The sequence below is a fragment of the Galleria mellonella genome, unplaced genomic scaffold (assembly GCF_026898425.1).
Source record: "Galleria mellonella isolate WM207_F2 unplaced genomic scaffold, CSIRO_AGI_GalMel_v1 utg171, whole genome shotgun sequence".
Classification (NCBI taxonomy): Eukaryota; Metazoa; Arthropoda; class Insecta; order Lepidoptera; family Pyralidae; genus Galleria; species Galleria mellonella.
This window is the reverse complement of record NW_026442014.1, coordinates 3370281-3385510: the sequence shown is the minus strand read 5'-3', so window position 1 is coordinate 3385510 and position 15230 is coordinate 3370281. Positions and strand designations below refer to the sequence as shown.

General features: G+C 33.3%; 1 protein-coding gene across 1 annotated transcript; it reads right to left on the bottom strand.

Moving 5' to 3' along the window:
• Window positions 1-245: 245 nt before the first annotated feature.
• On the bottom strand, window positions 246-13497 carry LOC113518438 (probable peroxisomal acyl-coenzyme A oxidase 1). The gene is made up of 13 exons (XM_026903357.3): window positions 13339-13497; window positions 12454-12613; window positions 10069-10237; window positions 8583-8706; window positions 8008-8252; window positions 7672-7832; window positions 6756-6918; window positions 5797-5987; window positions 4557-4709; window positions 2846-2951; window positions 1949-2101; window positions 1612-1728; window positions 246-818 (listed from the first exon to the last, which is right to left on the bottom strand). Exons 1-13 carry the CDS (start codon window positions 13460-13462, stop codon window positions 672-674), a joined length of 2013 nt encoding a protein of 670 aa, XP_026759158.2. The 5' UTR covers window positions 13463-13497; the 3' UTR covers window positions 246-671.
• Between the last annotated feature and the right edge of the window lie 1733 nt (window positions 13498-15230).

The following is a 15230-nucleotide window of genomic DNA, read 5'->3' as shown; positions in this document are numbered from 1 at the left end:
GCAATATGTCACAAATCACTTCATTGCTCGCGCGTATACTTAGGCGCTTTCTCCATCTCTATGCATTTATATAATCCAAGTCTTGTATTCTCTTTATAGTACTCATAAAATCGGAATTAAATATTACCTAATCATGGAAAATATCCTAATCGGACCAGTGACTTAATGTTATATTTTTATAGTCTTTTAAATAATAGATGGTTTATTTAATTGCAGATCCTTTATTCATTACTCAGACAGCCATTACTATACAATACTATTTAATCAACCAATCCGTGTCCACCTCTAGTGATGTCCCATATACACTAGTGATGTGATCTTACAACACTTAGTGTAGTATCTTATAATTTATATATTATATATAAATAATTAAAAAAAGATAGCTTTGATAAGATTTTTTATATCATTTCTCTTTTTCTTAAAAAAAATCTTCTGAAAACAGTAAGAAAGATCATTTTAATTGAATACACAATTTAAAAATTCTATATTTTATTTAAGTATTTTCATATTTTGTAATACAATTTTATTTGTAGTAATATCACATAATTAATACAACCATACTGTTTTGTACGTATACATCACAAGTAATCTTTAATAATTTTACTATATTAACAATTTTTCCCTATACCTATTTAATAAACAAATAAAAAGACGGAATCAATTGAAACATATTACAGTTTAGCTGTCTCCATAAATGGTTTTGTGTACTTGTGAAAGGAGCTGTTTACGGGCTCCGCGTTGAGGGGACTCTTGAGGGCTTCCTCAAATAGACGCTCGTACACGCGCCCGTCGTGCGCGCCCAACGTCGAGTTTAGGACCTATATACACAAACAGAAGTGTTGGGTTTGTTTTTATAAGTAAGAAACACAGAGACAATTTCTCTCTGCGTACCATATGATAGAACAAATATAAACACAAATACACCTGCAATTCCTTCAATGTTCTAGATTCTGACAGTGAGTGATGTACATTTACAGAAGTTGCATGACTTTTAACCCTATATATTTAAACGTCAATATCAATTAAAATACTTTCCCGCCAATAAATAAAAAAATATAAAAGAAATTCGTTATTCAAAATATGGACAAAGGATAAGTGTCATACAAATAAACATACCAAATTTTTGGTCTTCAATCTAGAATATCTTGTTCTATGAGAAACCAGGCAACAAATATTCAGGAAAATAACCGAAACAAAGTAATCAAACTTATAAAACTAAATGAATTCTGAACTCCTGAGACCTCCATTGTAGATATTTTTTCTCTTCCTTTAAGCATCCCTTCGTACTCTTTAGCATAGACGTACTATAGAAGTACTAAGCTCTTAGACTGAGAGGAAAGGAATTGTTAGTAATGGGGTCAAATAGTCCCATTACCAGCAATATATCCTGTCAGGTCAACCTCCACGATGATTCCCCCTGGAAACCATCGTGGCTAATTCTAGTTGAATTCGTCAGGATGGGCTAACTGACCTGCTTTCATCCTCATCAGTCATCTATTACTCGTGCCACGCCAGTGTATACCGACAGCGCAGACAGGGTTACCATACCATTATCACCCATTAAAAAAAACCCTTAGACTATTTACTATAAAAAATACCAAATAAAATTACCTCATCTCTAAGATCGAAGCCGTCAACGAGCCCAACAGCATTTGGCCTGATCAGTGCAAGCAGCTCTTCATATCTTTTGTTCAATGCAGCGATGTCGTCTTTTGATATTGTGGAATACTGCAAATATTTATTATAATTATATTAGTAACTGTATAGTAATATAGTAAAGAGAGAGATAATTTTTTAATAATACGTGTAGAACCTAACATGGCAGTCTACGTTCACATTATCAAAAATAATAAACAATTGCGATTATGAATTTGAATGTAAATGTGTCGTCGTAAACATTTTTTGTATAGAGTTAAAAAAAGAAATAACTGTCTTGTCTTTTACTCACCAACAAAATATCACCTCTCTTCTCCAAAGCCCAATACACCAAATACAGTTCAACCAACTGCTGCAAGACTTTGGACAAGTTGGGAGAGAGTGTGCTCGACGCGCGCTGGATCTCATTTGAGAATATTTCACAAAGAACCGCACGACAATGAGCCTATAATTAAAATTAATTTTTTTTTAAATAATCATATTCAAAGATTCCTTTGCATACCTTTATCGAGCATTCGTGAGACGTACTCCTTTAAAAATAAATTCAAAGTATAATAATAATAATTATTATTTATTTATTTATTATCGCAGAGAAACCTACGGATTACAGTAAAAAGATAATATTACTACACCTGTCCTATACTCGTATATCTGTCCATTTTTTCTCCTAGTCTCTTGCAAGATAAATTATTTTACCATCTTACTAATTAAAGATATGGTCCATCTGTGTAACAAATTTCATTTAAACCTTATTGAACCATATATTTCTCGTAATTAAGTACCAAACATATAATATATATATATATATATATATATATATATATATATATATATATATATATATATATATATATATATATATATATATGTTTGGTACTAATTTGTAACTAAAAACTATACATGCATAGTATCGCGACATAAAATAAAACAGCCATTTATTCCACCTCCAACATAAATAACATTTCGTAAATTTCTTGTACCTACTTTAAACTGTAGTAGTCGCTTTTTGGCGTTGACCTCCCCCTTTCCTTCCACATTTTCCCTATATAATATCAATAAAAAGAAACAGATTTTTATAGCAAATTCCCCCTTTAACCTCTCTGACAAATTTTTGCCAAAAATCACCAAAAAGTAAAAGACTTATTTGTTATAGCTAGTATACTCATAAATACTATATTAAGTACCGCACCTCACTAGCGGCCACTAGTTGTACCGATGCCAGGTTCCAAGCATCTTGCTGACTATTACCAGCATTGACATATTTCACCACGGAGTCGTAGGCAGTTTTAATTTTCCTGAAAAGCACACATTTTTATGAGTGTAAAAACAGAACGCGTAACGGAACAACAAAATATGTCTGACCTGCTCATATAAATAGATTAAAAGAGTAATCAGATAGACTTAAAATGTTAAGAATAGATTATTATATCAAGCGACTAAGGTACCTTAATGGCCAATAGATGAGCAATAGCGTCCCTCTTAAAATTTCACTGTGTTTCGGTTTGAAGGGTAGTGAATGGCAGTGAATTTACAAGGTACAGAGGAATAACACCTGAGTCCTCAGGAATGGCAATGCATGGGGATATCCCCATGCGTTGCAACGCATGGGGGGTATCATGTAAGTAACAAATGAAACAGTACACTCTGTTATATCCAAGTTACTACTCACGTCTGTAGGCGACGATTACCACTTTCCATCAGGGGGCCGTCAGCTTGTTTGCGATTCTAAGTTGCATAGAAAAAAAATTACCGAAGCCTAAATGCCGTTGTTAACTCGCTTGCTAAGTGTGGTAACAAGCAAATCCCTACTTACTTGGGAAGCCAATATTCAGCAGTTAACAGTTAATGGGATTGAGGATTGGGATAAAAAGAATTTTAAAGCAATATGCCCTTTGATTAACAACTCCCATTCGTGTTTCAGCCGTGAAGCAGTTGCGTTTGCATGGGTGTGTTTCGGTTTGAAGGGTGGCATATGGCAGTAACAGGAATAACACCTGAGTCCTCAGGAATGGCAACGCATGGGGTATTGTGGGCGAAACGATATACTCTGTTATGTCTATGGTACTGCTCATGTCTATAGGCAACGGTTACCACTTTCCATCAAGTGGGCCGTCAGCTTGTTTGCCATTCTAAGTTGCATCAAAAAAATAGGCATGCAAATAAATTAAAACGGGTGAATATTTTTATATTTTAAAAAGTGGCCATTAGGGCTGCACACGCGACGGAAGCTTAAAAATGGAGTAACTTCTCCCGTTTTTCCAACATTTCCCTTCACTGCTCTGCTCTTATTGATCGTAGCGTGATAAAAAGTATACTATAACCTGCCCAGGAGTATAAAGAATAATTGTACCAAGTTTCATTCAAATCCGTCGAGTAGTTTTTGTTTCTATAATGAACATACAGACAGACAGACAAAAATTTTACTGATTGCATTTTTGGCATCAGTATCGATCACTAATCACCCCCTGATAGTTATTTTGGAAATATATTTCATGTACAGAATTTACCTCTCTACAGATTTATTACAAGTATAGATAGATGATAACTGTGATAATTCCAATTTTTTAACTTGTAGTTAACATTATTACCATTCTATTAATTTTATTTTGTTTTTATTTAAAAATTATAATGTAAATATTGACTTGTCATTGTGTGACGAAAACTGTTACGTTAATTAAGAAAAAAATATAATAATAATATAAGGTAACAAACATACAAAAATACAAACGAATGGAGAACCTCCTCTTTTTAAAGTTGGTTAAAAATAATAATAAATAAAAATATTATTTAAAGGAATACTGAAAATTTCAATCGCAGACGTTACCAATTTTCTAATCTATAACCTCTACGCAAATCATACCGGAACTAAAGTAAATATAAATGCATACAATGTTACATACCCAGCAGCAACTGCTTGAAACCCTTTTATGAGTCCTTGAGGTGTATTCTCCCATCTGTAGTCAGTTGGTTTCGCAAAGTTAAGCAAATACAAAACAGTTGGAGTCAACGCTGTATCACCTTCTAGTATTTGCATCCATGTCTTAAGCAAAAACCTGAAATAAAAATTAAATGACATACAATTTATGTTTGCGTGCGCAGACGTTGTTACGTTGTAACATAATCTAGGCTATTCAGTAAACCTTTACCGTAGTTAAAGTATTTTATACTGAGAGAAGTAAACAAATTAATTCGATGTACTCTTACATCAAAGAACATTATGATAGACATCCAAAAACATTTATTAAATAAAAAAAAACTTTCGGACAATAAAAATATTTTGACATTTTTTTGTAATGAAAAAAAAATCTCTAACTATCCTCTTACAGAATATAGTCTCAAGTGTATATACATATATATATATATATATATATATAATTTACTAGAGCAGGGTTTTTCAAAGTGAAATATGCATGCTATTTGAGATACACCAAAAGGGTAGATACGCGACAAAATTTACGTATTAGCAACGGCAACTTGGCTAATTCACACTGATAAAAACAATGAGGGCGCAAATGTAGCTAAACAATCAAAATAAACCTGACCGATGAAACAACTGAATGATGGATCTAAATTAAAATTAAAATTGAGCAAAATTTCTCCATTTGCGTTAAACACACACACACACACACACACATCAGAGGGAGACTTTGTACAAAAGTCGATTGCTTGGGTACCTCTGTCCCATTCGTGTTTCTACCGTGAAGCAGTTGTATTTGCATGGCTGAGTTTCGGTTTGAAGAGTGGGATATAGCGTGAATTTACAGGGTACAGAGGAATAACATCTGAGTCCTCAGGAAGGGCAACGCATGGGGGTATCATGGGCGAAACAATATACTCTGTTATGTCCATGGTACTGCTCATGTCTATAGGCGACTGTTACCACTTTCCATCAGGTGGGCCGTCAGCTTGTTTGCCATTCTAAGTTGTATATAAAAAACAACTTCACAATATATTTACTAAATAACGGAAATAATATTTATCTTTCTCTTTTGTACTTCTTTTTAATACAAATACTTTTTTTTCTATCGATAGTCAGTTCTAAGGCCTTCGTCTTGATCTCTAATGTAATGGGGGCGTAGAGCTAATAGTGTAAGAAACCCTACACCAAAAAATATAAGTAGAATCACTTTATATAATTACCTTGCCGTCTGTAACATCAGCACAGTGTTTTCACCTTCATATGTAATAGAGGCAGTAGTGAGACCATAAAGTAGTGGTAAGTTTGAAGACTTCATAAAACCATGACCACCACACGCCAGCCTGCACTGTTCAATGCTTGATGCTGAATCCTGACTGCAAACAGCCTTCATGCAGCAGGATATGGCATGTAACTGAAAAATATTATTACGTTGTGTCATGAGTATAAAGTTGACAGATACTCCTTATTACTAAAAAATTACAATAAAATCATAGAAAAGTAAAGTACAATAAAAATTATGATACAAATAAAACGAAAGAATGGCCTAATTGCTTGCTAAAAGTATTTTCTTTAAGACAACCTGCATAGAAAGTAGTAATAAGTCAAATTCCATTAGTGCATGTATAATGTCATGTCACCAGAGGGAGACTTTGTACGAAAGTCGATGGCTTGGGTACATCTGTCCTGTTCGTGTTTCAACCGTAAAGCAGTTGTGTTTGCATGGCTGTGTTTCGGTTTGAAGGATGGGATATGGCGTGAATTTACAGGGTACAGAGGTATAACACCTGAGTCCTCAGGAATAACAACGCATGGGGGGTATCATGGGCGAAACAGTATACTCTGTTATGTCCATGGTACTGTTCATGTCTATAGGCGACGGTTACCACTTTCCATCAGGTGGGCCGTCAGCTTGTTTGCCATTCTAAGTTGTATAAAATGTAAATGATAGGCATTTACATTATATATATACTATTAGAATTTTTTCGAATATATTCAAAGTTCAACAGTGGACAGACAAAGACTGATATGAAGATGATGATGTACAATTTATTTGTATAGTTTAAAATATTTCAATCTAATATTTGCTTCCCCTATTAAAAATAAATTTTAATTATTACTAATGACATTGCTATTTCAGAAAAATACACAGGGTGGTTTATAACTATTTAAATCTAGTTACCTCAGGTAATTGCTCCATCTTTCCTTCTGAAATGTTTTGAAGAACTTGCATCATGGTGTTCCAAAGCCACCGACCTACGATCCTAAAGGCATGGCCTGTAGCAATACTAATGAAGATCTTATGCTGCTGAGTCACATAGTCCAAAATTTGAGGTTCTGGCTGACTGCAAAATAAAGTCATTATTCAATTACTGCTATCATAAACACGAAAGTTTATGAGGATGCATGGAGATTTGTTTGACTTTTTGAATCTTTCATGCAAAAACTACTGAACGAATTTGAATGGAATTTGATACATGAAAAAAAAATGAAAAAATATTTATTTCGTAACAAAATTGATACAATACTAAGATCGTTGTTGTGACCTTCTAGTAAGTGTTATCACCTGTATTAGAAGGTCACGCTCCTCCATAACCATGCAAATACAAATCATAGTACCATAAAATACATGGATAGATTATATTCTAATTTAATATATATTGTACTTTATATACTGATTTACATATAAATTTAAAAACATTGATTGCGATGACAATGACGGATTATGTAAAAAGAAGACCGTGTGAATTAGACACATGGCACTACTGCTTTCTAACCATGAATAAAGATTCTGAGGCAAGCCAAGTAAAAATGGAAAGATAGAACACGAAAATAAAAAAAAAAAAAACAAAATAACAGGAGTGGAGTCTCTGATGGCGACGAGGATCGAGCAAAATGTTGAAAGAAAACTACACAACCTAACCCCACCCCCAAACAAAAATGGAAATAAATATGAAATGTAACTTCCCAAATAGCTGTTCCATGGTAGAAGTAATAGATGAGGTGGAATTTATTGCAGCGTAGAAGATGTCGTTCTTTCCGCATGTGTAATGTAATGTAATATTGTCTACTTCAACAGAATATTTGAAATGTCTCACTTGGGTTTCAGCTGCGACTGATGTCGGACGGCCGAGTAGCGTACAGCAATGACCGCAGCAGCTGATAAGTTGATAGCGACATCATTTATAATATTTACTCTTCCAATGACCAAAGTACCGTATGTCAATTTGTCATTTTTAGACTTTACATATGTCCCGTCCTGAAATAAAAGTGTGTTGTAGTCAGTGATTGCGCTCGATGCAGTATTGTTTCTCTACAGTTAGTTTTATATGATTGTACACTAAGCCAAGAAGTTTGTCAACCTAATTTACAGACTTTTACATTCCAAGTAATCCATAACTTAACCCATACCAATCAATAAATGTTACACCAACCTTTAAAACTTGTGCATTTCTCATCAGCATATTCTTTCTGGGTATCCTAAAGTTTTTGAAACCAAGAAAACCATTGTTAGCGGTTTGGAAATTAAATTTAGGGCCAATTTCGCCCACATGAATGCCTGGAAGAGGCATATGTGTCTCCAGATCTCTGATTTGAACTATAAATGTTTGTAAACCACGGTATTTTCCTTGAGTATATAGTTGGGCTACGACGATGCAATGGTTCACAGTATGTCCCACTGTAAACATTTAAGATTTCATTATAACAATATTTTGTATCAATGAAACAAGAATTTTGGTGATAAAATTCGATATCTTAAAATCAAACCATACATACAACTGAAACAGTAAATATATCGTAATTAATATTACAAGAATATTCATACATATATAACTTTCATGCACACATTCTTGGCTTGAAGACTTGAATTTGTTGAAGATTGATCAATTTCGTTAATTCTTTTTTAATCAAAAGTATACGAGTATATTATTGTGTCAATTCTATAGGTACTAACTAATTTGTCAAAATTGAAGCTCTCTTAATTAAAACAAGAATTAAAAATACTTACATCCACCGGGCCACCATTTGTAAGCCGTCAGAGTGGGTGTGTTCAAGACGAACTCTTCAGTTTCAGGGTCATACGTTGCAGTGGTCTCTAGACCTCTCAGAAATGTACCGTGCCCTAGTTCAGTCTGCAACATAGTAAAGAATATTTAAATTAAAATATAAATGCACCTTAAATGTATTTATCAGAAGTATACTTTATTAAAAGTCATCTAAATTTGTTCTTTAGTTTTTCTCGCGTCTCTGCTCCAAAACAGCTATACTCGTATGATGGTTTTTTGGTTTTAGAAATGATATTCCAATAAAATTATTTAATACTGAAGCATAGCGCTTTAGTCTTTAGAAATGACAACGAATGAAATGTCTATAATGTGTATGATGCTATTAAAAAAGGAAAGGTCACTACTATTAGGCAGATCGTCAGCTTATTTGCTATTTTAAGTAACATAGAAACCTATTCACGTTAGCCGTTCTCGAGTAATTCGCCTACTAAGTAAAAACATTTAACTTTTCTACAGTATATGTAGTTAGTTGTAGAATTATTTTGTTTAATAACAAACAGAGCTTAGTGTTAACTATACAGTTGTTGGTAATAATTGCACATGTGCACAACGCACCTTTTTAGTTTCTTTTTTAATTTTATTAAAAATATGTTTTGTTTATAATTTGAAGTCTGTGTGTCAGTTTAGGTTTTGTTTTCGTTTGCTTTTTTACTCCGTTGGTTTTCTTTGTATATTTTTTATATAATTATATTATCTTTCTAAAACACCGTGTTTCCATACCAGCATACAGTCCTTTCACCCACAGCACACATACGGCTGATAGCAGAATTAAACAAAATATTTCTAATCAACTAATGATATGGACTTTCGTAAAATAACACCTAGTTTAGTGTAGTAGTAGTTATAGTAAAATATTTACTTTATTTCAATATTTATTCCAAAAATAGCTCCTTAACTTTAAAATGTTTTACATCTATAATTTTCCATTGGCTTTTGTTAGCTTGTTTGCTATTCTGTGGTGATTCGATACTTAATGATAATTTACAACTTAAATAATACACCTGTAAATATTTAATATTACAAATAGATTGTGAACCGATTATAATAATCATTTTGCAGCCGTTAAAGTTTATTTCCGTGTTTGCTCTATATTAATTTAACGACTGATAACTTCAATCAATCAATCGTGACAAAATGAATATAAAACCTGTTCATAAAAATTTGTTGTCTCTTTCTATTTTGTTCAAAAAATCACATGGAATGGAAAGAGATAGAAGACAACACAAATTGTATTTATTTTTTTAGTCTAATAATTTTGTCTATGGCAATATTAGCAAGTCTATAAAAAGGAATCGTACTCACAATACATTTTTAATTATTGGCAATGTACCTACCGCGTCTCCGTTATTTTAAAATAAAAGAGACAAATTTTTATCATGTGTTTCAGTAATCACACATAAAACTAATTATAATAATTATTATAGTCACCTGTGCATAAGTTCCAATAGCCTTCAAATCCTTAGCTTTAGGCATCCATTCGGCCTGCTGTTCCGGACTCATTTGGCCCCAAATTGTTACAAGAAACATAGTATCATGGAGATATACCGGTGATATGTCTTTAATTATTCCTTTCAGAATAGTATTTACATACGTCACTCTGTAATAGACCATATTTTTAATATTATATTATATAATAATTTACCAATATTACTGCTATTATAAACGAAAAAGTGAGTTTGGATGTTTGTTCCGCTTGGCATGATAATGGCACAAATTTCATAATAATTCTTATACGAGCAGTTGAGAAATTTGCCATATTTGAAAAGAACACAAGCTAATACAAAACACACGAACAAAGTCGCAGGCATAATATAAGCAATATATATTTTGTCACCGAGTTTTATTTAGCATTTCAGTCACAGTTATTTCTTAATTATCCAATAAAATTTTGCCTATTTAATTTCAAGTTCCAACTATGTAGTTAGCAGTTGTACTTCTAAAGGACCATACATTTACATTATTGGTCGCCTAATTATTTTAATAATGTTTAATTTTACTCTACTTTAACCACTATAGTATTTATTTTTAGTTGCTTTAACATGCTGTAGTGCAACAAAATAGTCAATTAGAGATAATAAAAATAAATAAAGCATCATCATTTCAGCCGTTTACTTTCCAATGTTGAACATAAATCTTCCTCATAAGGAGAGTTTGCCAATAGTTGCTACGCTTGGTAGGCTTTTCTTTTTTATGGTTTTCGGTACAGTATTTAAGCTCCCGTCCTCGCTATTGGATACGGGTGACGGAATGCCTATACAAGAGGAAACATGGTGGGCGCAGTTTAGACGCAATATTTGAGGAGCATTAGGTAGGTACTACGGCCGGATACTGCAACAAAAGAGTATGTCGTCGGTCCCCGAACTGACGACCTCTGCTGTCTACCGGTCCCCAATTCGAGGGACGACCGTTCACCGGCCGTAAACCGCAATTAGGCTTTTAGTGATGTTTTAAGAGGGACGCTGCTGCCCATCCCTCTACCAGTATGTTTCCCCGATCGCTTCTTACGATACCCATAGGACAGAAAGGAGAGGCCTACTCTACGCCGAAACCACACGGACAAAATAAAACGTATTAACTGACAATTAGGATTGTATTAACTGAAAATTAATCAATTGATGCAAATCAGTTGTTATTTACACATTAATAGATAAATTCATTGATTAATTGTAATTATTGAAAGATATCAATCATTATTATAATGATAAAAACCTTCTACCTAGCTGACCGTAAACAATAAGATTTAATTTAATTTGTTACCTGATAAACATTAATACATATTGTAATTATTATAATCTTGGTATTTATATTTTATCTGTCAAAAAGATTCGGATGATTTTGTAGAATTTGGTATGTTTTCAATAGTATTATTTCTTTTTCCACCCGACTTCAAAAACAAGAAGGTTCTCAATTCGATTATATATTTTTTTAATGTTCGTTTTGCGACATTTGATTTTTTAACGCAATTTAATTGTAAGGAAACATTGTGTGCTCTTCACTTATATTATTATTTATTATTATATCAACCTTTGTCCACTGCTGAACATAAACCACCCCCTTTTGTGTTTTGCCAGTAATTGCCACGCTCAGCAAGTGGGTTGGCAACCGCAGTTAGGCTTTAGAGATGCATTAAAAGGGACACTGCTACCCATCCCTTGCCCTTACTTAGTTACCACTTACGACTCCCACGGGAAAGAAAGGGATGGCCCATTCTATACCGGGACTACACGCACTTGTATTATGCATCTGTGCAAACTTTATTGGCAGATAAATCATTTAATTGTGTAATTATTGTGTTGTTAAAGAGATATGGTTGCCTTAAATAAATAAATAGTCATCGTCATCTCAGCCACTTTTGTACTCTGCTGAATATAGACCTACCCCATAGACTGTCAGTAATAAGGAACCGTCTTGAGCCACCTGCATCCATTTATTCCCTGCATATGTTGCTATTTTTTTTATACAACTTAGAATGGTAAACAAGCTGACGGTCCACCTGATGAACAGTGGTAACCGTCGCCTATAGACATGAGCAGTACCATAGACATAACAGAGTATACTGTTTGGACCATAATACCCCCCATGCGTTGCCATTCCTGAGGACTCAGGTGTTATTCCTCTGTACCCAGTAAATTCACACTAAATATATAAGTTATAAATGAGATTGCAAGTTTATTTGTTTGTTACCTCTTGATGTCTCATTGGCTTAACCAATTGTTATGAAATTTAGTATATGCATGCATATTATTTGAAACACGCCTATTCCGGTCCTGGACGAAGTCGCGTATAAAACTAGTATCATATATATATACATACTCATATTTTTCTGGCATAAGGGGTGTGTCTAAATTGTGTCTTTTGCGTATGTCCTTCACTAATATTGCTTTCCTGATGGCATTCTCGTAGCGCTCCTTGTGACTTAAATAATCCTCAGGGACCTCGTCTTTGAGTTCCTTGTAAGAAAGTATAATCTCCTCTGTAAAAGTAAAATACTATATTACAAAGCTAATTAGTCAAAAAAACATTTAATTTCCATACACTAAAGAAAAAATTCTGATAATATTTGAAAATGCATACATAACCTGTTTCTTAAATTATAAAAAGTCATCAAGAAATTTTGCTAAATACGGGAAGAAATATTTTTCCATGACATAATTGAATAACACCCAGTCTGGAGACATGTGAATCCTGTGAGTTTGAACTTTTTCAACTTTCATAATTTAAGAATGTTGTTCCTGGTGATTGTTGACGCTTGGTAGAATTTTAAATTCATCACTAAATGTGATAACGCTTGTACTCCTCCACAAGTTTGAGGTATAAGAACAATCTTTTGAAACAAGAGTTCTCAAAAAAAAAGATATTTTGGAATATTTATAAATGCTTAACCCTACATTTGGGAATTCTAATTCTTTTTTCAATTTTGGGATTTCTAAACACCAGATACACTACAATCAGCAAGAATAATGAAGAAATATGAGTTCGAATCTCAGTGAATCGAAGTTGGTAATTTTTTCATTATAATATTTTAAAAAATGGTTTACAACAAAATCTGGACAGGAATCAAAACTATTGGGAAGCTGTTTAATGCAGTTATAGGATTTTGTTTCTAGTACTCGTTCTGGTTCTCTTATTTACGCTTTTTCTAATGATGAATAGATGAAGGACATGAAAATTATGCAAATAATTGTGAACTTCACTTACCAACTTTTCTTCTGTTCAAAGTGATTTCTTCGCCTCCGTCGAAATAGTGCGTCAACTCTTTCACGTCGAAAGTACATTTTTCTCGCTCTCGCACTAAATCCTCATTCACTTTCGTCAGAGACATATTTATAATTATATTTCTTATTACTATCACAGAACTATTCGCCTAGATGTTTACTTTTAAAATAATAAATATTATATGTAACGTCGACACGTCAATGTGGATAATATCAAACTGATACGAAATACCTAAATACATGTAATATTTACATACCTACTTTACTACGATGATACTACTTCATCGTCGGAGGAACTTTGCATGTCATGGGTACTTTGTAATGATAATGGCAAATTTAATATTAAAGCACAAAGTTGAGTATGTGGAAATAGTTATTGCGATTAGTTTTATATTATCAGAACAATACCTATTTATGTATTTGTTTCATACTTCTATTTTCTACCGTGAAACAGTTGTGTTTGCATGGCTGTGTTTCGGTTTGAAGGGCATATGGCAATGAATTTATAGAGTACAGATTAATAACACTTGGGTGCTCAGGAATGGCTACGCATGGGGGGGTATCATGGGCGAAACAGTATACTCTGCTATGTCCATGGTGCTGCTCATGTCTATAGACGACGGTTACCACTTTCTATCAGATGGTCCGTTAACTTATTTGTCATAGTAAGTTGCATAAAAAATGTATGTGGTATGGTATTGTAAATTAAAAGAAATCAGTACCTAAAATTAGCTAGTTACTTTACATAATCGTTTATACTTATTTATATTATGCAAACCTAGCTGTTTAATATACTCTAATATTATACTAACGATCCGACCCGACTTCGAACGGATAGATAGAATAATATAAATATTATATACAGCATATGTTGCTCGCCGACAATGTAGGTTCCAATCTTCTTAAAGTGCCATTTCTTACCGAAGGTTGTCAATCATCATGGCGATCTTGAGCTTATCCACCGCCATCCCAAAAAAGGGATCTGGTGCTCATTCCGAATCACATTACCTATCCACAACTTTACTCCTACACAAAATCCTTTACAATACAAGCTGCTAGACTCTGGAATTCTTATAATATATTCTCATATTTCCAATTTCCATCCTTTATTACCCACAGTACCTAAGTACATTATTTAAATTTCAGATTTGATTTTTGTTTTTTATTTTTATTACTTATTAAAAGATGTATCGATTGGTAAAACAAGGCAGCCTTTTACAAAAAGCAATCTGTTTGAAGCAACCTTTGGCTAATTAGTAGTAATAGGTGCAATGTTTAATAATAATGATAACACGTTTTTTTTTTATTTTAAATTATCAATGGTATATCATCGTCTGAGTAGGCATTTGATAACCATAGTCATTAACTATATTTTTTTTTAATAATGTCTTATTTTTTTCCTCAATGGCATTCGATCGCCATTTTTACAAACATTTCTGCCAGTGTCATGTATGTTACGTATGCCAGACCTACCAGAGGGAGACTTAGTACAAAATTCGTTTGCTTGGGTACCTCTGTTCCATTCGTGTTTCAACCGTTGTTGTTGTGTTTGCATGGCAGTGTTTTGGTTTGAAGGGTGGGATATAGCGTCAATTTACAGGGCACAGAAGAATAACACCTGAGTCCTCAGGAATGGCAACGCATGAGGGGTATCATGGGCGAAACAGTATACTCTGTTACGTCCATGGTACTGCTCATGTCTATAGACGACTGTTACTACTTTTTATCAGGTGCATTTCTAAGTTGTATAAAAAAAAGTATATAAGAGATTTGTATCGAAAATTATTATTTTTCTACAAAACACAAACAAACAAACAATTAGGCATTGTCACGCTATATACATATATACTCAAAAAACAATTTTGTTAATTTCAG

Coding starts and splice junctions, on each gene's coding strand:
- LOC113518438 (XM_026903357.3), bottom strand. CDS start 13,462: ATGTCTCTGACGAAAGTGAATGAGGATTTAGTGCGAGAGCGAGAAAAA. Junction 5,988..6,755: donor AGATGGAGCAATTACCTGAG/GTAACTAGATTT, acceptor AATATTTTTCAG/TTACATGCCATATCCTGCTG. Junction 819..1,611: donor GCTTCGATCTTAGAGATGAG/GTAATTTTATTT, acceptor TTGTGTATATAG/GTCCTAAACTCGACGTTGGG.